A 24,560-nucleotide genomic window follows, 5' to 3' on the forward strand; every position below is an offset into this window, starting at 1 on the left:
TGGAAAAGGCAGAATAATAGTGCTAGAAAAGTGGTTGCCTTGGGCAGGTGTTGGAAAATGCTACTGACTGAAAAAGGGCACAAGAGATTTTTGGGAGTGGAAGAAATGTTCTTGACTGCATGGATTAAGTAATCAAGAATCAATAATTCAGTTACTGTCTAATAAACATCTTTAAAATGATAAGGCAAGATATTTCCAGCACATATAAAATATGCAAAAAGCTTCCACAAATTGATAAGAAAGTAAAGAGACTCCAATAAAAAAAATGGGTAAGTGATGTGAACAGATAATTCATAAGAAAGGAAATTAAACCAGCCAGCACATAGATGTGAAAAAGTGTTCACATTTCTGGTACACAAAAGCACTCAAAGGAAAGGACAGGGGCCTGGGAGAGGGGTGTGTTACTGATGGAGTGGGGAACAGGGGTTTTCTTCGGTCTGGAATATCTGATCTGGGTGACTATTACTTAGTGAATGCATACATAAAACTCCAATAAACAACACACTTAAGATTCGTGCACTGGTCGGGCACGATAGCTCATGCCTGTAATCTCAGCACTTTGGGAGGCCAAGGTGGGTAGATCACCTGAGGTCAGGAGTTTGAGACCAGCCTGGCCAATATGGTGAAACCCCGTCTCTACTAAAAGTACGAAAGTTAGCTGGGCGTGGTGGCAGGCACCTGTAATCCCAGCTACTTGGGAGGCTGAAGCAGGAGAATTGCTTGAACCTGCGAAGCAGAGGTTGCAGTGAGCCGAGATTGCATCATTGCACTCTAGCCTGGGGGACAGAGTAAGACGCCATCTCAAAAAAAAAAAAAAAAAAAAAAAAAAAAGATTTGTGCACTCTATGACACCTCAACAAATTCATATTTAAATCCCAAAATTAAAACAAAAACACCAGGCAGCAGGCTTGGGATGTAATTTGCTGTGTCATTAGGAGCCATTGTAGTTTCTGAAGCTAGGAAAAAATATGTCGAAAGTGATTTCAGAACAGGAATTGGCCATGTTTTCAGGAAGCCCTGGTCAGGGAAGAAGAGTTGACCACATTCTCAGGGGATGAATATGAGCATCAGCCACTGGGTGAAGTGACAAGGCCTGGGAAGGCCTAAGGTGGGGTGGAAGGAAGGCAGGGGCCCAAAAAGCATTTCAAAGAAGAGCACATACAATTTGAAGATGATAACTCAATGACATGCAAAAGGTAGGAAGATTGTAGAAGTAATAACAGCCACAACTGACATGTACAGAGTGTTTACTAAGTGTCTGGCCCTTTTCTACAACTTTGCACATGTTAATCTTTTAATATTGTAGGGATCATTATGATTTCCTTTTCATTAGTGGAATCTGAGACCAGAGAGGGTAAGTAGCCTGTTTGAGGTCACACAGTAGGGAGGCAGAGGTGAGAGTGTTTGCAACAGAAGCCCTGCATACTGGAAGGAAGATGGTGAGGTCAGTTTGGGACACCTGGCATTACAGTCATGAGCAAACACCCACCACTTGACATCGGCAAGAGCCAATGTCAACTTGCATGCCCAGAGACTTCAGGATATAAAGCAAAACATGATTCAAGTGCAAAAGATCATTCCTGATAAAGCCACGATGTGATACCCATCAGAATGGCCACTAACAACAACAACAACAACAACAAACAAACAAACAAACAAAAAACAGAAAACAAGTGTTGGCGAGAATGTGGAGAAATATGAACTGGTTGGAGTATAAAATTGTGCAGCTACTGTGGAAAACGGCATGGCAGTTCCTCAAAACATTAAACATATAATCGCCATATGATCCAGCAACCCCACTTCTGAGTACATACCCATAATAAGTGATAGCAGGGACTCAAACACATATATGCACACCGTGTTCATGGAAGCATTATTCGCACTGGTTAAAAGGTAGAAACAACCCAAATATCCTCAACTGATGAATGGACAAACAAAATGTGGTCCATGCAGACAATGAAATATTATTCAGGCTTAAAAAGGAAGGAAATTCTGACACATGCTACAAGATGGATAAACCTTGAGGATATTATGCTAATGGAAATAAGTCAGTCACAAAAGGACAAATACTATATGACTCCACTTAGATGAGGATGCTAGAGTAGTCGAATTCATCGAGACAGAAAGCAGAATGGGAGTTGCTAGACTGGGCGGGGGGAGGGGGAAGTGGGGAGTTGTTGTCTAACAGGGACAGAGTTTCAGTTTTGCAAAATGAAAAGTTCTGGTGATGGAGGGTGGTGATGGTTGCACAACAATGTGAATGTTCCTAATGCCACTGTGAAAAATGGTTTCAATGGTAAACTTTATGTGATATATATTTTACCACAACTTAAAAATAAGTAGCAACTAAGTAAAAGCCAAAAAAAAACTGTTCCCAGAAAAATCACACACCGAGAACTGTGGGCACAGTCACAGGGCTCAGTTGCAGCCTGACACCCCCAACTCCAGGGCAAGGACAGACAGACTGACTTTCATATTGATTTTTCTCTCTTTCTTCATTCTGAGCAAAATTAGACCTCCAGTATTCCAAATTCATCATCACTTTGCGATGCATTTTCATGCCTGTAATGATAGAATTCCTGCCTGAGGCTATAAATAATTGAGCTAAGACACTTCCAAACCTGGATGATAACATGTTCCTCGTGGGACACCGAGGCAGCATCCCTCAGCACTCCCTGTCCTCCGCAGCTATTAAAAGGCTCTGTGGGTGTCTGGCCACATGTCAGAAAGTGCTGCCTCAGAGGTAAACAAACCACAGCTAAAAAATAATAAATAACACATAGAAAGCTATGCACATAGATTTCCAAGGAGCCAGTTCTCTTCAACTACCCGCACAAATGGTGAATACGCATGAGAGAGGCTTGTTCAGATAAAAACAAGAATTCAACCAAACATGTAAAAATGTTGCCTGCTACTAAGTAGGCATGAGATGATTGGAGATTCCTAGAAAACCGGGAAATCCTTACTTGCTTTGGTCCCTGGGGTTCCAGGAGCCCAGAGACGTGAGGCAGGCTCCATCCAGTGCACCCCCAAGGGAGATCTGTGCTTTGACTCCACTCCTACTAAATGTACAAGGGCTTACAAGCTAATTTCCATGAACACTAAGCAAATGGATTGGAGGGGTAGACAGTGATAATATTAATATATGCATATAACGTACAATTAAATTAATGTATTGACATGATTACTTAATATTACTCATAAGAGGAAAATGAGGGGCACGAGATTCTGTATAAAGTGTGACTGAAAAGAAAATACGTGGAAAATTAACTGAAAACCCCAAGCTCTCTTTTTGTATATTTCTTTGTTTTCTAAAATTTCTCTAGTGCATATGTATGTACTACTTTTATAATACAATACAATTTATTTCTAAAGAATGTAAGTTAGTGTGGTGCAGCTATTTTAACCCCCAGCGGACATTTGGCAAAGTCTGAAGGTTGTCACAATGTTAGGGGGAGATGTGCTACTGGCATCTAGAGAGTGAAGGTCAGAGGGGCTGCTAATCGTCCTAAAATGCACAGGACAGCTGGTCCCAAAGATCGACCATGTCAAGATGGGGAAGTGAAGATTGCTTTGTTGAAACAGAAGAGAGCAAGACAGAATGGCCAGAACCTCATAAAAGTACCAGAGAGAATGCGTGATGGTGACAGGAAGGCACTCAATCCTTGCAGGTGTTCAACTGCGTGGACCAGCCAGGGTCCACCAGACAGGGCGCTGCAGGACCGCTGGGTCAGGAGAGGATCTCAGCAGCAAGGAGGCCACCAACCAGCCCTGGACACCAGCAGGCAGCGCCCAGAAGGTGCTTGCTCGCTTGAAAAAAAAAGAAAGGCCACAAGCCATCTCATCAGAGGAGGCAGGATCAGATCCAACATCCAACAAAGTACATCTCTCTTAGCAGTTATTTTAAGTATTAAATTGCATTTAACTAAATTATAGGAAATTACAGATTGGCCAATTTAATTTAATTTTCAGTGCTCAAAGGCTTTACTTCAAAAGGAACTATAAGTTCCTAATCTTTATATAACAAGTCTTCATTTCTCAAGGTTATAAGCAGTAAAATGAAAACATGAAGAGAAAGGACTTTATATCAAAGCACTACGCCAAACAAAAGAAGCTGTGTTTTCTAAAATAAGTGACTTCCATCCTGCTAAGCAGATGCAGATGTACTAATCTTCATTTTTAAAAGGCCCTGGGGGCAGAAAGGAAGGAAGAATTATGGAATATAACTTTTTCACATGGAGTTTGTCTCATGAGTCACATCTTCTGAGCTGGTGCTCTAAGCAGCTTGCTTCATTTTTAGTCATTCCCCTGGATTCCTGAAAATGTAAGATTTTGACAAATAATGATTGAGCACCTACTATGTGCTGGGCCAGGAGCTCCTACAGGCCTTTTCTGAGGGCTGCCTGTCACCTCTGTGGGTCACCAGAGGACGCCTCCCCATGGGTTCATCAAGGAATCTCAGACCCAAGTTTGCAAAGTAATGGGGTTCAATCTCCATTGCTTTTAGACACTTTAGACTTTGTGCTTTTCCAATAATAAACAAAAAATATTAATAGCATTTAACGATGAGAAAATGCTTATGATTGATTCTAAAGGAGGAAAGATGAATCTGACATTTTCTATACAGTTGGAACACTATTATATCAAAAATGCATATAAAAATATACCATCTTAATTAAATCATCAAAGCTGGCATCATCAATATTGGGCCACATCAATATTGGAGGTAATGAGGACATCAAGTACCTCCATGATAATGCACTGGGGAAGGACACAACAATTTCTATTGTCTCCTGCCAGGAATGCATAACCTGACGCTAATCATGAGACAGCAATAGGCAAATTAAAATTGAGGGAAATTCTATAAAATAACTGGCATGCACCCTCAGAAAATGTCAATGTCAAGAAAGACAAAGAAAGGCTAAAGAACTATTCCAGATTCAAGGAAACGAAAGAGATGTGACAACAAAATGCAATGTGTGATTCTAAACAATCCTGGAATGAAGGAATAAAATCATCAATGAAGGACATTATGGAACAATTGATGAAATTTGGATTTAGACTATTAAATTAGATAATTGTGTTCTGTCAGTGTTAAAATTCCTGACTTGATCATTGTGCTGTGAGTATGTAGGAAAATAATATTGTCCTCAGGAAACGTGCACTTAACTAGTTAGGGTTGAAGAGGTATGACATCTCCAACTTATTCTCAAATAGTTCAGAAAAAAATTTGGGCTGGGCACAGTGACTCACGCCTGTAATCCCAGCACTTTGGGAGGCCAAGGTGGGCAGATCAGTTGAGGTCAGGAGTTTGAGACCAGCCTGACCAACATGGTGAAATCCCATCTTTACTAAAAATACAAAAATTAACCAGGCATGGTGGTGGGCACCTGTAATCTCAGCTATTCAGGAGGCTGAGGCAGAAGAATTGCTTAAATCCGGGAGGCGGAGGTTGCAGTGAGCCGAGATTGCACCACTGCACTCTAGCTTGGGCAACAAAGCAAGACTCTGTCTCAAAAAAAAAAAAAAAAAAAAGGAAATATGCAGGATTCCTTTGTTGTACTCTTATATCTCTTTTATAAGTTTAAAATCATATAGAAAGTTTGAAAATGCACAGAAAAAATGAAGAAATTACAAGCTATATTTAGTAGAATCGAAGGAGCAAGTGATTGTAAAATAGATCATATTTTATGTTTCACAAGTAAAGAAAAACTATAGTCAATAAGATTATGACACAACACTTTCCTATCACTTAGGCTTTTTCTTTACACTTTTAGAGAACTCTTTTAGACTTGCTAATGGATCAATTTTTATTCTATATCACTCTTTTGTATATATAAAAACAAATAGGTAAGTGAAATAAGTTAAAGTTATCCTCCAACTTCTCCACATGCCAATTTCAACACTTCTGAACCCTTTGATTCAGAATTGTTCACGTTTGTGTTTTTCTATGCAATATCATCCTCTGAGCCACCAAGAATGTAGATGATACAGCAGTTTTTCAAAAGAATATTCATGGTTATTTCCAGTATTTTCTTCCAAGCCACTGAAGTCTATCCTGTAAGCTTTAATGCTTGACCTTTCCAGAAGGGATCAGGGAAAGGACTTTGGCCCACAGTGAGGACTGTCATTCCCTGAAATGATGTTGTACTGATCACTGAGCTAATTCTGTCAACACAAACAGCTCCAAGTGTGCCCATGCTCAAGACCAACAGCAACTATACAACTGCCATGGGCCTGGCAGAAGCAGCTGTGAAGACACCATGAATATAAACTGCATCGATTTCAGAGATATTAACAAGTGAAAAGGGTGCATCTTGGAATTAAAATGTGATATTTAAAAATCTTAACAGTGTTGAGTTTGTGGATGGGAGGTCATTCCAATTTTGTATCAATAAGCACACATTAATTTGTTGGTGTTTCTGTAATCAGAAAAAATGAATGCATTTTGATCCACAAGACATAGTTATTTTCTCTAAATCATGCCTGATTTTTATCTGTGCATTTCCTATGTTTCCCATCGCACAACCTTATCCATTAGCTCAGGTCTAAGGAGCTTTTCTGCTGTAGAATTCATTAATTGACCCAATAAATGTTCATTAAAAGCCCATGAGATATAAGCAAAGGCCAAACTCAGATGGTGCCTTCAAGGGTCTTAAAGTCTGGTTGCAAAGAGAAGGTACCACTTAGAACTGATTCAAGATGCGTATTTTTTTTTCATATTTCTGAAATCGCTGTGGGCCAGGCAGCAGTCATGAGGTAGTTACCATTTCCTGCACATATGCATCAAAGCTTGCAGAACGGGTATCGTTAGTTTGAAAGAGAATTCCAAAAAAGTTGAGAACATTTTAAGAGTCAGGTTTATTAGGTATAAAAAACCTTTTTTAGATGTTCAGTTATGAGGGTTTTATTGTTGCTGTTGTTAATTTTTTGCAGAGATGGGGTCTCACTATGTTGCCCAGGTTGGTCTCAGACTCCTGGCCTCAAGTGATCCTGCCTCAGCCTCCCAAAGTGCTGGGAGCTACCATGCCCATCCTCAGTTCTATGAATTTTGAAAAACCCATATAGTCACGTAACTATCATCAAATCAAGAGATAGGATAGTTCTTTTATCCCCAAAAGGTTTCTCCATGCTCCTTTTGTAATCAATATCTCTTTTCCCCACTTCCAGATCCTAGTAACCAGTGATCTAATTTCTTTCTCTACAGTTTTACCTTTTCTAGAATGTCATATAAAGGGAATCACATAGTATGAAGCTTTTTGTATCTGGCTTCTTTTACTTAGCATAGTGTTTTTGAGATCCATCCACATTGTTGTACATATTACTTGTTTTTTATTACTTAGAATTACTTCATTTAAGTCTGTTCTTATGCTGATTCTACACTGTATTGATGACTTCAAACTGTGAATTCTCTTTGAACTGATTTTCAAAATTATTTTGGTTATTCTAGATTTAAGAATTAGCTTATCAATTTCTACAAAAAAACCGACTGGTACTTTTATTGGAATTGCGTTAAATCTATAAATCAATTTGGAAAGGTTTTCACTTTTTTTTTTTCTTTTTTGAGATGGAGTCTTGCTTTGTCATCCAGGTTGAAGTGCAGTGGTGCGATCTCAGCTCGCTGCAAGCTCCGCCTCCTGGGTTCATGCCATTCTCCTGCCTCAGCCTCCCGAGTAGCTGGACTACAGGTGCCCACCACCACACCCGGATAATTTTTTTGTATTTTTAGTAGAGACGGGGTTTCACCGTGTTAGCCAGGATGGTCTCGATCTCCTGACCTCGTGATCTTCCCACCTCGGTCTACCAAAGTGCTGGGATTACAGGTATGAGCCACCGTGCCTGGCCAGGTTTTGACATTTTAACAATACTGAGTCTTTAGTCTATGAACACGGTATATCTGTCCATTTATTTAGATCTTTAATTTTTCTCATCAACGTTCAATAGTACTTAGCATATAACTCTTACACATATTTTGTTAAATGTAACACTAAAATATTTTATGTTTTTATGCTATTGTAAATGGTCGGTTTTCAATTTTATTTTCCAATTGACCTTTGTTAGTCTATAGAAATGCAATTGATATTTGTATTTTGACATTGTATCCTAAAACCTTGCTAAACTCACTTATTAGTTCTAATAGCTTTCATGTAGATTTGTCAGGATTTTCTATGTAGATGCCCATGTTATGTGCAGAAAAAATATGTTTTTACTTTTTGTCTAATTTGAATGGATTTTATTTTTTTCTTGCCTTACTGCATTGACTTGCCTTGTTCTTGATCTTAGAGGGAAAGTATTCAGTTTTCACCATTAACTATGATATTGGCTGTAGATTTTTAGTGGATGCCCTGTTATCAGATTGAGGAACTTTCCTTCTATTCCTAGTGTGTTGACAGTTTTTATGATGAATGTATGTTGAATTTTGTCAAAGGCTTTTCTGTATCTGCTGGGATTTTCATATACATATATATATATATATATATATATTTAATTTGCCAATATGGGGAATTACACTGATTTTTTAAAATGTTGACTTGAACTTACAATCCTTGGAGAACCCCAACAGGGTATAATGCATTATTTTCTTTTTGACATACTGCTTGATCCAATTTGTTTATATATTGTTAGCATTTGTGTCTAGGTTCATAAGTTTTCTTTTCTTGTAATGCCTTTGTCTGGTTTGGGTATCAGGATAATACTGCCTCAAAAATAAACTGGAAAGTGTTTCCTCCTATGTCCTGGAAAAGATTGTGGAGAATTGATGTTATTTTTTCCTTAAATGTTTGGTAGCATTCACCAGTGGTACTGGTCCTGGAGTTTTCTCTCTGAAAAATTTTATACAATCATTTAATTTATTTAACAGATATAGGCCTATTCAGATTATCTATTTTTTCTTTAGCAAACATTGGTAATCGTATCTTTCAAAGAATTTGTTCCTTTCATCTAAGTTGTCAAATTCATTAGCATCAAGTTTTCCCTTATTATTCTCTCAGTGTCTACAGCATCTGTAAGGATGACGGCCTCTCCTTTGTTCCTGATATTGGTCATTTGAATTTCTCTCTTTTTAATCTGTCTAACTAGCAGTTTATCAGTGGCATTGATCTTTTTAAAAACCATCTTTGGTTTTCAATATTTCCTCAATCTTTTTTCAGATTCCAAATTTATTCATTTCCAATGGTCTTCAAATGACCTAAGGGACAATAAAACTTAGGAAAAAAATAGATGGTAATGACTCTGGATCAAAAAATGATTCTGTATATTCAGACTCTGAATTTGAAGAAAATTTTAGCAATACCTTTTTTATATTGCTTATATTTTCCTTTTAAGAGATGTACAAGTGATGGCCGGGCACGGTGGCTCACACCTGTAACCCCAGCACTTTGGGAGGTCCAGGTGGGTGGATCACGAGGTTAGGAGATCGAGACCATCCTGGCTAATATGGTGAAACCCTGTCTCTACTTAAAATTACAAAAAATTAGCCGGGCGTGGTGGCGGGTGCCTGTAGTCCCAGCTACTCGGGAGGCTGAGGCAGGAGAATGGCATGAACCTGAGAGGCAGAGCTTGCAGTGAGCCAAGATTGCACCACTGCACTCCAGCCTGGGCGACAGAGCGAGACTCTGTCTCAAAAAAAAAAAAAAAAAAAAAAAGAAAAAAAGAAAAAAAAGAAAAAAGTAAGTGATGTACAAGTGTTATAATGATATGTCTATGTCTGTAATAACCCCAAATAGCATTTTCAATATATATAGACTGATTCTAAGTGATATGAAAGTGTTGTGTCATATTTTAATTGGCAGTGTTTCTTTTTTTAGTGGTTATAAAATAATGAAGTATTTAACAGCAGATGATACAGTACGTCCTCACTTAATGTCATGTATAGGTTTTTGGAAACTTTGGCTTGAAGCAAAACTATGCACAGCAAAGTCATTTCATTATACCATTGGTGAGAAAAAAATATTGGTTTTGTTATACGCCATTTCACTTAAGGTTGCGGTTTCTAAAAACCCATTGATAATGTTAAGTGAGGACTTCCTGTCTTTAAAAGTAGATGAAAAATGGTCTGTGTCTTTAAAAATTCAATATGATGTGCAATGAAATCAAAGTCTAGATGAATACGGACATAGTGGCCTTGTAGCTCAGGACAAAGGTAAATCCACCTGTGGCTGAATATTTAGCCTGGAAGGTGATGGTAGGGCATGGACTGTGGACCAAGAGAATGGACAGCAGGCATTCAGTGTGGAGGATACACTGAATGGGAGTTGGGAGGAATGTTTGGAAAGGTGTGCTGCAGCCAGGCAAGTGGAACTTAACATTGAATGCTAAGTTAAGAATATTTTCATTGTGTTCGGCAAAGAATAGATAAGCAACAATGTTTAATAGGCAGTCATATGTTTGAGGTACATTAACCTATTGGCAGGAACAAAGGAAACTGAAGGAGAGAGTGACAGGAAAAAGAGAGAAATGACAAGGGAGCTTCTGAGGGAGAATCAACAGGTATTCGTAATAGAACAGGGAGAAAGATGAGATGAAACCAACTCCAAGCTTTTGAGTTTGGGAGACCATGTGGATTGCAGTTACAAGAAGAATTCAGAGATGGGAGCCAAGCCTGACTCCAGTAATAGAAGAGAATCGGGGAAGTTACGAGAAGTAATGTTGCAGAGCCAGGACTCAGGACTCAGCAGCTGCTTGGCTGTCTCCAAAAAGACATGTCCAGCAGGCTAGGCTACTATAACCCAGGCCTGGACCTCGAGAGAAAATTCGGATGTGAAGATAGAGATCTGTGACTTACATACCTGGAAGTGTTGTTGGAAGCAATGAGATTATCAATATGGAGAGGATAAAATAAAAATGAGAATATCAGTATTTGTCAACATGTTTGAGCCCTTGCATTTCCTAGGCAGCATGTTAAATGCTTTTCAGACATTAGCTCAATTAATTCTCAGCCCTATGATGGAGGTGCCGTTGTGATTTCCATTTTAAAGATGGGGGGACTGAAAAACAGAGGACTTAAGTTACATGCACAAGGTCATATTGCTGGAAAGCTGTGGACCCTGGAGGAAAACCCAGACAGTCAGACTCTAAACCTACTACCAGAGGCTGCCTCTGTCAGGAACAAAGGATCCCTATGGAATGATATGTTTGGGAGATAAGTGAACTCAGAGGAAGAGACAGAAAAGGAGCAGTCAGAGAGGTACACTGTGACACAAATGTGCTTCTGGCATGAGGATTATAAAAATGCTCCATGCCAGATGGTTCTCAAGGAGAGTAGGGGAATGAACACCACGGATGCATTTTATGGATTCTATTTAAACCGTTCTCAGTCACCAAGTCATCTATGTTCTCCATTTTTAAAATTTCTGGATGAGTGGGATCAATTGAGAAAAAATAAATAGAATCGTTTTCAAAGCTGTGGTTTCATAGACGGTAGTTGCAAATGGTTCTAAAGTTAAAAATAGAACTCTAAAACACCGGTTCTCAAACTGGGGTATCTGGATGGGCAGCATGAGCAACCCCTGAAAACTTGCTGGAAATTCACCTTCTCACACCTCTGACCTACTGAATCACAAAACTCTGTGGGGTCGGCTCAACAATCTGTGTTGTAACTAACTCTGCAGGTGATTTTGATGTACGTATGCTCCAGTCTGAGAACCACTATTCTAGAAAATGAAATGATTTAAGTATGTGTAGCAAATCTTTGAGGGCCCTGTCCCAAGTCAAAGTGCCCACAGAACACAGCCCAGCCCCGTGGCCCCTCTGCAACCAACCTGACGGATTCTTAAAGGAATTTGTGCCGCAGTGGAGCCCACATTAGGTGAGGAGTACTTTCCCTCTGCTGTGATGACAGAGACCTTCTGTAGTTTGCTGTCACCACCTCGAGCTAGGTAGCACCTTGGGGGTCTCCCATTTCCTCCTCACACCAAGCCCATCCTTCCTCAGGTTATCTATTCTCTCACCCACCAATCCCACCTTTCCCCACTCCATCCCACCCTTCATTTGCTATTTGAGGTAGTGAGTGCCTTATCTTTTCTATAAATTATTCATATTCAATTTTGAAAGAAGATTTCCATGTTGTTATATATCCTTTTACTATTTGGGGAAATTCAACTAAGAGTTTCTGAAGCACAGAAAGGAGGGGCGTCACCGTGCCTGGGATGAGCACAGTCAGGTGAACGCAGGCAATGCAGTCTTCACAGAGGCCACACTGCCCCCACAGCTGACCCTTCTTCTTACACGCACTTGCCCGCTGCATCCCAGCCGACTGCAACTGCCTCTCACAGACTCTACCCTTACACTCGTTTTCTTTGTACCCTGCTCAAGACCATCTCACCATGGAGGTCAGCAAATGCATCTTGATGGTCTTGTAATTAGCGTGTAATTTCCGTCCTCCAAATGATGCCCCTCTGTACTTGTGGGGTTTGCCAGTCCTCCTGCCGTTCTGAAGGATGCAAGCCCCCTTACTCAAGCAGCAATATAACTGCTACTCCTGACTTTAGTCTCTGGGTTCAGACTGTTCTAGCTCAAATCTTGACTTTGCCTTTTCCTAGCTATCTGGTCTTAGACAATTTGCATAAACTTTCTGATCCTGTATCCTCATCCCCCAAATACATACAATCTGCCTCCCAAGGTTACTGAGAAAAGACCACACATACCCTCATCGCTATCTGAAATTACTGTGCTGAACTATATAAAATTGCTGATATTTGGATCATTTCATCTATAAAAATGGCATGTTCACGTGGTTCACCTTGATATCCTACTTAGGTATATGTTTGTGTATTTCCCTCTCTCCACAACAGAAGGTAAGCACTTACTTAGTGTTTTATCTTCAATATCTAAACAGTGACTAGACACGGTAAGTGCTTGCTGTTGAATGTATGAATGACACTTTAGTGCAGTGTCTGGAGCAGGGTAAGTATTCCATTCTAGTGTCATCCTCATCCTCATCATTAGAATTAGTAAAGCGGGACACAGAATGAAATATAGATAATATGAGCTCAAGTGAAAATTAATGCCACATCACCACATATTTTCAATAACTTCAGCTTGTTGCATCAAACCAATCTTTCTCTTCAGTTAGAGAAAACACCCCGGATTGAATTGGTTGATATTAATAATAGCAATACCAATCAGCAATTGAAATTATTATACACAGAATTTTATCAGGAGTGAGTAGCAAAAGGAGATTCATGGTAATAACCCCGTGCAGATTTATTGAACATCTACTATGCGCCAGGTGCGGCCCCAGCACTTTCAGGTCTCATTTCTATGTCTCTCAACAAGCCTTGAAGCGCGGGTGTCATCCCTATTCTCTGGATGAGGACCCCAGCCCTAGAGAGGTCAATCTCATTGGTGGAATGAGTGTCTCTGCCGAGTGTCAGTGTGGGCTAGTACCCAGGAACCCTTTCCTCACCCCCTAGAGTAGGAAGCTTACCCTACATCAACAGGCTCTGCTCCAAGTGGTCAGGAGTTTGCTGTCCAAAGACTGGACCAGGCAGCTGTTCAGAGGCGCCTCAACCAAAAAATCTGATTTAGAGAGTCAGACATGGGAGCCGAATGCTCTGACACTGCATGGCTCCAGCCAGTGCTGTCGCCTGGCAGGCCGTGACACTCTGAGCTGCATGGACAGTCCCGTAAATGCTGCCATGCTCCCGGGAGTGCCTGCACCTGGTCTCTGCCACTCCAGTGGTGGCTTCTCCAGCTTTCTCAGCCCACACAGGGCAGCCTACAGGAGCAGGGGACTGTCCTTCAATAGTGAGTGGAGGCAGTGGGTGAGCAGACATCCCAGCTTCCCCAGTTCCTACACACTTCCCCAAAGGGCCCAGCGCCCACAGCAGGACCCTGCTCCAAATGGTCCTGGGGGCAGTTCTCCCCTCCCACTGGCTGTGCCCACCCCTGCCACTGCTCCCTAGGTATCCTCCCAAATAGGCTCCTCGCACCAAGTCTCAGGGGCTGCTGGGGGAATGCAACAGAAGATACCTTTGGTCTAACCAAGAAAACGGCTTGTGGGGCCCTTCCCTGCACCACAGCTGGATCAGACATTTCCACAGTGATGTCTGTTTAACGTCACAAATGAAAATAAACCTACTAGATGCATTATGTTTGAAGGACTGAACATGAAAATAGAGCAGAATGAGGCCTGGAGGAAGCAGAGCTCCAATCCTTGTGTTTCAGGGCTCTGCTGGTGTTCTAACAGCAGGGAGCCTCGAGCCTAATGGATGCAGACTGTCTCCATGGTCCTTCGCTGAGCCTGACTCGGGTTCCTACTCTTTGGCAAGCATTAGAACTGCTGCACAGAGTTGGACCGGCTAAGGGACTGTCAGGAGTGACCACCTACAGTCCAGTCACCCTGATGGGCTGGCTGGAGAACTCGGCCCAAGTCATACATCTGCCATATTGTTGGGGGAGAAATTCACTCTGGCTTAAATGTTCCCTCCCTCCTCTGGGAAATCTCCCAGACTGGCAGGGACCCTCTTCCATGTTTCTGGGGTAGTATCCCATGCCTGTGGTGAGTTTGTGGCCCCTTGCCCTGTGACTCTGGGCTTCTTTCCTGGGTTGTGGTCCCTGAGGATTCATAATCCCTGCGCCCCTATGTCTAATGCATTTTTGCACACAAACACCCATGAAGGCGACACAAGGGTATGATATTATTCTAGCTGGTGTTAAAATCAGAGTAACAGTGCAGAAGTGAAGTGGAGGCATCCAGCCTGCTTTATTCCAAAGGCAGGATGCACATGCACACAGGCAAGCTGGTGTTTTCAAAAAGGACTCTAAACCAAGACAGCACCAACCTCTTCCTGCCAGGCTTCACCCCTCTGCAGGTGCAGGCTGAGAGAGGCTTGACCATGAAACATGCTTAGAATAAGCACATTTAGTAAGAGCCTGTAAGGCTAAAATCCAAAAGCTAGCCATTCTGCACCACCCAAATGCACAGGGATCAGGGTTGGGGGTGGGGTGGGGTGGTGGGTAATTCACATGACTGCTCTCTGTTCTAATTCCTAGATTCAACCAGCCTCAGAGAATCTACAAAAATAGATTCACTCCTTTCCCTTTCCCTGGCACGTTTAACTTAAATCAACATTAAAGGTGTTTATTTTGCAGTGAACAAAGAATTCTGAAATATCATAATCAAGTACATGTACCACATAAATATTTCAGTCAATGATGAGCCGAATAGATCAAGGTGGTCCCATAAGATTATAATAGTGTATTTTTACTTTACCTTTTCTATGCTTAGATATGACAGATACACAAATACTTACCATTGTGTTCCAACTGCCTACAGAATTCGGCACAGTCACATGCAGTGCAGGTTTGTAGTCGAGGAGCAACAGGCTGTGCCCAGAGCCCAGGTGTGCAGTAGGTTAGAGCATCTAGCCTAAGTGCACTCTATGATGTTCGCACAATGACAACATTGTCTAATGACGCATCTCTCAGAACCTATCCCTGGCCAGACACGGTGGCTCATGCCTGTAATCCCAGCACTTTGGGAGGCTGAGGCGAATGGATCACTTGAGCTCAGGAGGCCCAGCCTGGCCAACCCCACTCTACCAAAAAAAAAAAAAAAAAAATACAAAAATTAACTGGACATGGTGGCATGCACCTGTGGTCCCAGCTACTCAGGAGGCTGACGTGGGAGGATCACTTGAGCCTGGGAGGCAGAAGTTGCAGTGAGCCAAGATTGCACCATTGCATTCAAGGCTGGACGACAGGAGTGAAACACTGTCTCAAAAAATATATATACATATACATACATACACACACACACACACACACACACACACCCCATCCCTGATGCATAACTGAAGTCTAATTAAAGATTAATGGAAATCTAATCTATGGGTAAGATTTCTTATCAGATCCAAGGAAGCCCATGAGTTAAAGTCCACTTTGTTTTCTATACCATGTGCCAGTTGTAAAAATACCTTAGCATGGTTTATATAATGGATTTCCAAATATGCGACCCTCAGAGTTACATCCTAGTGTTTGCAAAAATGAGAAAGTCACCCTAACACTAACAGACTGCCCTTCCTTAGCACAGAACAGCTACAGCCAATTCATGCCCACTTAGTAGAGTTCATGGTACCCACTCTCAAAGAAGAAATTATTACCACAAAATCTGAACAAAAAAATATTCAGATCCCACTGCCCTGCATATGGGAATACACATCATTCAACTGGGCAGGTGTAATGGAACCTTCAAAGCATTCCTCAACTTCTGACATTCTCTGTGGTTCCAAGGACGCCTGACCTTACCTGCCCTTCTTCCTCAATGTCCATCTTCCACTCCACACAGCTTCTCTCAGCCTAGGCCAGGTCCTGGGGATAGGAAATTCTCTACAAACAACACAAATATCTTGTTAGTAAATGCAGTCTGTCTTAATACTACACAATATGCATTGTTTCCATCCCCAAATGAACTTGTGATTAAATGTCCATGCAACACAGAAATGTCTGAAGAGAGAGGTAGAGGGGTCGCAGAGGATGCATGGGTGAAGGAGGTCCCTCCCTCGGGTTATGATAGCCAGCATGCAGTCTGGTTGGCCCCTCCCTTTCAGGAAGTTCAACGAGGATGCATACCGAGGCTCATGCACACAGAATACATACATAGAGTTGGGATGGAATGCACATGGATAAGGATGCTCAGAGACATGATGGAATGGAAGGATTGTGTGGAGAAAGTTTTTACCTTGGGCTTCTGTTTTCTGAGAGTATTTATAGAATGTTGGAAGCCAGAAGTGACTTGAGAGCTGAGTTTTGCCAAGCCTTCCAAGCGAACTCTTAGAAGAGAAGACAGGGTGGACAGAGTTGCAAAGCTGTGCTGAGGTCTTGTCTGGCCTGCTGTCCTTCAAGGTGAAGATGAAACCTACTGTGCAGAGGGCTGGCAAGCAGACCACCACCACGCATGCCAGGTTATGATTCTCACCAACATCTTCAGGCATCTCCAGGTTCCTGCTCCCTTCTTCATCTCCCAGGGCTTGTTTGCCCTTTTGTTCAGACTCAAAGCTCTACTGAATGCTTAACACTTTCATACCAAGATCACATGGTTACTCAGCCAACTTCTAAGCAAAGTCTCTCCCATGAAACATCCAACAGAAAAATATGTAATTTCATAGCATTCAGTCCACTCATGTACTGATGGCTGATCCGCATGTTCCTTCATTTATACCTATGCCTCATTGTTTTTTTAAGATAAGCAGGCAACACTCTGAACTGCAATACACACACACTGACATCAGTGATAAATGTCTCCTCAGAACCCAGCCAGTACACTGAAAAAGAACCAAAAGGAAATACCTTTCCAAAAGAAAGACATTTTCCTTTCACAAGTTTAATTTGGCTTTCAAACTAAGAAGATTTTATGCATATTCCTGGGGAGTTTTCAAAACACCTCAATTCTGAAGTAGAGTCCTCACATTTTTGTATACAAAGTAAAATATTGGGAGTGAAGTTCAGCTGCAGGGACAAAATTTTAAATTAAACAGATAAATAGGGACTAATTATCTGCTTATAAAATATTTTTTAATAAAAGTTGTGACTGGAGTGCCTTTGGAAACCAGTTTTCCTGGTGCCTGTATAATATAACCTAATTGGGACATTAGATTTCCCTATAAACTATAAACTTCCAAGAATTTCTTTAGTATATAAAGTAAACCATGGCAGTAGAGTTTAATCACAGGTACGTTTAACACTTACTTACTATGGAGACCTTAAAAGCTCCACAGTGTGCTACATTTACAAGACATTGCTGTGTATTCTTCAACTGGATGCAAAGGGTTTCATTCTGAAGTTGATTTGTCAAATTGTTTCCTTTGAGTGACCTCTAGCTATTAGCTAAAGTAAGAAACATGTCACCTGCTAAAAATGATGAAAGAGACAGAAAGCATCATGGAGACAAGCAAATGTAGCTTTCAAGAAGTCTAATAAAACCCAAGACAATTCTGGCACAACTAGAATTCAACACCAAGTTTCTTAAGTACAAGAATCATGCTTCATTTGCCCCATTATGCTGCTTCACCTTCCCAAAAATCTAAATGGAATGGGATTGAAGAAAGACATCAAAACCTCCAAACCCAACAATGTCTGTTCCAACTGCTTTTTTTCTACAATGTTATTATTACTTCTGCCCATTTGGGTTGTACCCCAGAGAGTCCCAGGAGTTGTATCCTCATCAACGAGCAAACTGAATTATTCACTTGTTCCCCTACCCCACGACTACCTCAAGGAGCAGGGCTTGTTCTGTGCCCCTCAAATGCCCCTCAATCATTTATGAATACACCTTTCTCCAACACTGAGAGGCCTAGCAAAGCAGGACAGCCACATTGTCCAGTGTGTTGTGTGTGCACAATCAGTAGTAGATGCTTAATAATTACATTAGGAGAACTAAAATGGCATGAAATCACCTCAGAAATCCTAGTGTCTAGAAAGGGAACCCGGTAGGAATGGTTGACAGTTCTCTCCCAATTAACTGTCATTCCTTTAAAAACAACCACCACACAGGAGAACATGACCAATTTCACACAGTTCCCATATTCCTCCAGTCACTGGCACAGTGCTCTGCCCACCATGATGCCACTGGCATGCCTTTTCATGGGTAAGATGAATAAATGACTAAGAAAACACTCAGGCTTCTCTTTTAACCACAGTGCTCTCTATTCAAAATACCACTCCATTGTCTTTGAAATTTTCATAAACTATTTTCTACAAATATGTGGAAGTGGCTTTCTTCCTTCATGTAGATTACTGATGTTGGTACATGCATAACCTGTGTGTCTCAAGGCACTTAGGAAAGAGAGAAAAAAAAACAACATTAACTCTTTGACCATGAATTTCTTCAGTGAGGAGAAAGAGGTATTATTATGGTACAACAGAATTGAGGTGTGTATGTTTCTCAGCAGCTAATGACTACAACCAGTTGCTTTCTGAAGCTCAATCTTTAGACTCGGCTTGCTAATCCAAACGTATACAATAGAATGATTTGAATAAAGTAAATATGAGGCATTTTTCTGAGGTCACTATTTAAATTAAGCTACTGCATAAGTGCCAAAGCAACCTAAGTTCCTTGACCACAGAAATGTAGCAGTTTCACAGACTCTGTCCTAGCTTTCCAGTTCGCCTCTTCAAGCTGGCTTGAAACTGGCATTTTTCTAAAGGTGTAAGCTCTACTAGAAGCTATACTAGAGTATAAAATTTTATTTTTAAAAATGCTTAAATATTGCCCCCCAAGAAGCTTTCATTCTACTTGGTGGTGGAGAATATATAAAACCTGTTCAAAGTCACAGACACCTTAAAGAATTGGTCTGCTTACTGAATGACCTACTCCCATGGCTGTTTCTGCTTCCAATTCTATGCATCTTACTCTCTGTGTATACTGTTGGAAACTCTTTCTTGACATCTTGATTTTCTTATTTAAAAAGTACATGGTTCAGTACATTTTAAAATACCAATCTTGTGTTACAGTTTCACACATTAAAGAAACAAACATAAATACTCAGCTGCTCCATATGTCTGCAGCTAAATTATAAAAAGAGCGTGCAAGGGCAGAGTGTCCTTCAAGGTACTGTGGTTGAGAGATATACATCACAAACATGGACGAACAAGCCCATGTCTTGAGATGAGAACAGTCCTGACTCACTGTCACCAGTAAGCAACCCTCCAAGGGCTGGTCTTTTCCTCTAAAAATGTTTCAGCTGTTAACCTCTGAAATCCTTCCTTCTGAAGTAAAATCACAGGAGTCCATTTTCAAGAGAGCTTACCTGGTAATTTGTGTTCTTGTACTGAAGTCAAGAGACCTCATTGAGCGCAGAACTTCAATGCACCCCAAGTACTGCAAGGGGAAAAAATGTAAATCGTGAGCCCTGAGAGCTGAGATAAAGAGACAACTCCTAACTACACAAGGGCATTTTGGGGAGCCATATATATTTCTTAAATCACATTTTAACTTTAAACTCTAGGGTGAGGCTTTGTTTTTGTTTCTATAAAAGCAATAACTCACAGCCACAAGAAAATATCGTGAGTGGTTAGATTGGCACTACACTGGATTTTTCTAAAATTAGTATTAGTATTTTCATCTTATTTGGATGTACACTTTTTAAAGCTTTTATGGAAGTATAACTTACATGCTGTGAAATCCAAGGATCTTAAATGTTTAATTCAATGATTGTTTAAACATACATTTGCCATGAAACTACCACCCAGACCTCAACATTGCATTTCTAGTCTTTTATGAGGCTTCTACAGGTTTACAATTTTTAGAGAAAGAATGAAAACATGATATGACCAACATTTTCATCAACATTAAATGTCATTATCTAATAAACATATTTTGGGTTCTATGAACTATAGATTACCCTCAAAGGTGATTTACTTTGGTTTATCAGAAGGCCCTCTTCTGCATGATCATAAATTTTTAGAAGCTCAGATTTATACATCTAAATGTATAGCTAAATTTTGATCAGTTTCACACATGAAAATGTACATGTGTAAGTATATGGACATAACTAAAGTTATGGATAAAGAACTAGATCCAATATTTATGTTCCAAAGCCCTTGGGGAGTTTGAAGATACAGATGTTTTAGATAAATGCCTTAGATTTAGCAGGAGGAGATTTCATGGTATGGTACAGAAAAAACTGCATTTGAATTATTTAGAAAATGTGAATTGGAGGCTGGCTTTGTCATATCTTCTTATAAAATTTTAAAAAATATCTGAGCCTGTCTGCACACCCATAAATGTGATTATTACTCCCACCATTGCACCAGTACCAATATCACTAGTCACTAAGATATGTGAAGACCACAACAAACTTTGCAGACTCAGGGATTACCATACCTAACACCATTAGAGTTATATGACTACCACAACAAACATTATCATGGAATTACTTGAATACCTCAACCACTGTGGCTGTGTTAAGAGAATACCACTACCAAGGCAGATATTTGAATAGCACCACCACCATCACAGTTATGTGAATTCCATGACCAATGTCATAGAGAAATATGAATTAGGCTACCATCAACATTGCAGAGTTATGTGATTACAACAACCAACATCACGAGTTCATGTGAATAATAGGACCAATGTCACAGAGTTATGTGAATACTACCAGCATCAAAGCCACAGAATTATCCAAATATCAGAGCCACCATTGCAGAGTTACGTGAAAACCATGACCTATGTCACAAAGTTATATGAATACCACAACTGACAACAGAGTTATCTGAATACCATGAACATCAATATCATAGAATTATGGGAATACCACCACCACCATGCTGCTCCAGAATTATGAGAATTATGAAAATACCACAAAAAAAAACCAACGTGGCAGAGTTACACGAATACCACCACTATCATTGTGGAATTATGTAAATATGCCAATGCCATAGAGTTATTTGAGAACTATGAACAATTCAGAGTTATGTTAACACTATCATCACCATTACAGAGTTGTGTAAATACCTGCCCCACCACGGATGTATACAGTCAGCCCTACATGTGTGCAGGTCCCACATTCACAGATTCAACAAACTGTGGATTGAAAATAGAAAGAAAAACAATAAAAGCAATGCAAATAAACAATATAGTAACAACTATTTACATAGCATTTATATTAGGTATCATAAATAATCTAGAGAGGATTCAAAGTATAAAGGAGGCTATGCACAGGCTACATGTAAAAACTATAACATATTATATAAGGGATCTGAGCATCTGTGGATTTTGGTATCCTACAGGGTCCTGAAACCACTCCATGGATGCTAGGGGATGAGAATATTTATATAAATAACATGACTAGAGTCACAGAATTATGCAAACACTCCATCCATTATCACAGAGTTAAGTGAAAACTATGACCAATGTTGCAGAGTTATATAAATACCACCACCATTGTTGCAGTTATGATTTGCAACCTCATCCAACATTACATGTTTATAAGAATACCACCAGCAGTAACACCGCAGTTACGTGCATATAATCCCCACCACTATCATAAAATTAGGTGAATACCACTACCACTGATGTTGCAGCATGATGTGAATGCCACATTCAACATGACAGAGCTATGCGAATAGGCAACCAATGATACAGTTATGGGAATATCACCCACACTACCATCACAGGATTATGGGAATAGCACAACCAAGTTGCAGGGCTATTTGAATACCATGACTAACATCACAGTTATATGAATATCATGACCACCAGAGTAGAGTACCACCTGCATCAACTTCACATAATATATGAATAACATGACTGACATCTCAGAGTTAGATGAGTATTGCCTCCTCTGTCATTGCAGAGTCATGTCAATGTCACCACTAATAACCTCACAGATTTATTAGAATGACACAGCCAATTTTGCAGAGTTATCCATATACGACCATGACCGATACCACAGAATACTGTGAATACCACCATGACCAACACCACAGAGCTACATGAATACCACCAATGAAAATGATGCAAAATTATGTGAATCCCATAACCTGCAATGGAGTTATATTGACACCATGTTCACTGTCAGAGATATTATAAATACCACAACCGCCAATGCTGCAAAATTGCATGACTATCATGGCAAATGTCGTGGGTTCATGTGAATACCACTGCCACCAATAGAGAATTATGTATATACCATCATCAGCAATGTCACAGTGACATGCGAATATCACCAGCAGCACCAATGCATAATTATGTTAACACCATGATCATCTCAGAGTTGCATGCACATCATTGTGAACTGCACAATGCACGTCAACCCTACTACTATCAACATTGCAGAGTCACGCAAATACCAGGACCACTTTCAAAAGATTGTGTGAACACCATGAGTAATGTCATTGAGTTATATGACCACCAGCAACAACACTGTAGTGTCACATGAACAGCAATGACAATGTCACAGATTTACCTGAATACAACCGCCACTCTTGCACTTAGAGTAACACAACCACCACCATCATCACAGAACCATGTGAAGACAATGATCAGTATCACAGTTATGTGAACAGCACCATAAATATTGCAGAAATATGTAAATACTACCAACACCAACGTCACAGTGTTAGGCAAGTACCACAATTAATTTCACAATTATGTGACTATCAGCAGCAGAACCATAGCACAGTTATGTGTGTACCACCATCAATGTTGCAAAATTACATGATACTGTGGTGAAGGTTGCAATATGGGACTATTAGGACAAATTTCACAGTTATGTGAATCCCACCATCAACTCCAATATTGCAGTCATGTAAATACCACAACCATGAGTGCAGAATTACATAAACATCACCAACAACAATGTCACCATGTTATGAGACTAACACTACCACAGTGTTGCACAATCATGTCAATGCCACAGCAAATGTTGCAGAGTTATGTGAACACCATGACAAACTTTGCAGTCTGTGACCACCATCATGGTGTTATGTGAATACAACCAACATCACAGAGTGACGTGGATACACCTCCACCACTATCACAGAGTTACGTGAATACAACCACCACCACCACCACCACCACCACCACAGAGTTTATGGATACTGTGGCTATTGCCACAGAGTTGTGTGGATACCACAACCAAAGCTGCAGAAATATGTGAATACCACCAACACCAACACCACAACATCAACAGACATAAAAACCACAACTGGCATCACAGTTATGTGAATACCATAAAAAATGATGCAAAACCGTCAATATCAACACTCAGAGTTACATGAATACCATGACCTCCCATGTCACAGTTATGTTAGCACCATAAACAATGATGCAAAACTATGTCAATACCAACACTCAGAGTTATATGAATACTATGACTTCCATGTCACAGTTATGTGAATACCGTGAACAGTATCACTGAATTATGTAAATACCACCACAAACATCACAGAATTATGTGAATACCTCCATCAACGTCACAAAGTGAAATGAATACCATCAACAACATGGCAGAATTATGTGGATACCATGACAATACTGCAGTTATATAAGTGCCACCGACACCGTAACAGAGAGATGTTTGTACCACATCCACCAGCACAGAATCATGGGAATGCCACTGTCACCACTAATCACATCAATAACAATAAGCATTGCAGAGTTATGTAAATATGACCATAATCAGCATCACAGATTTTTGGGATAATGCCCTGCTCCTCTGTCATAAGGTCATGTTAGGATCACAACTGAGGTTGCAGATTTATGTAAATATCACAATGTAGATATTGAAAAGTGATGTGGTTACCACCCACTAACACATAGTCAGAGAATTATGTAAAGACCACCACTTCTTTTACAGAGTTATGTATAGCCTGGGCCTAATTTCTTGGAGTTATATTACCACCAGCACCACCTTTGCAGTGAATGTGAATACTAGCACCAATGTCACAGACCTGAATTGCCCTCTCAAGGGTGTGCAGCAATTTGTCCTCTCAGCACCCGTGCATAAGCAAGCACAGTGGTCTCTGTCCTTCCCAAGACTGCAGTGTCAATCTTTTGAATCTTTGCCAAGGATAAGCAAAAGTAACTCATTCTGTTTTAGTTTGCATTTCCCTCA

At 40.4% G+C, this 24,560-nt stretch overlaps 1 protein-coding gene across 2 annotated transcripts in view; it reads right to left on the reverse strand.

Moving 5' to 3' along the window:
• Positions 1-24,560, reverse strand: part of SHC3 (SHC adaptor protein 3) — a 173,815-nt gene that overhangs the window by 86,728 nt on the left and 62,527 nt on the right. Inside the window, exons 2-3 of one of the 2 annotated variants that reach the window (XM_077964975.1) lie at positions 19,749-19,819; positions 16,249-16,329 (exon numbers count right to left, since the gene is read on the reverse strand). In XM_077964975.1, coding sequence (XP_077821101.1) covers positions 16,249-16,329; positions 19,749-19,819 — 152 coding nt within the window. 2 annotated transcript variants of the gene reach the window in all.

Source organism: Macaca mulatta, chromosome 15 (assembly GCF_049350105.2).
Source record: "Macaca mulatta isolate MMU2019108-1 chromosome 15, T2T-MMU8v2.0, whole genome shotgun sequence".
Taxonomy (NCBI): Eukaryota; Metazoa; Chordata; class Mammalia; order Primates; family Cercopithecidae; genus Macaca; species Macaca mulatta.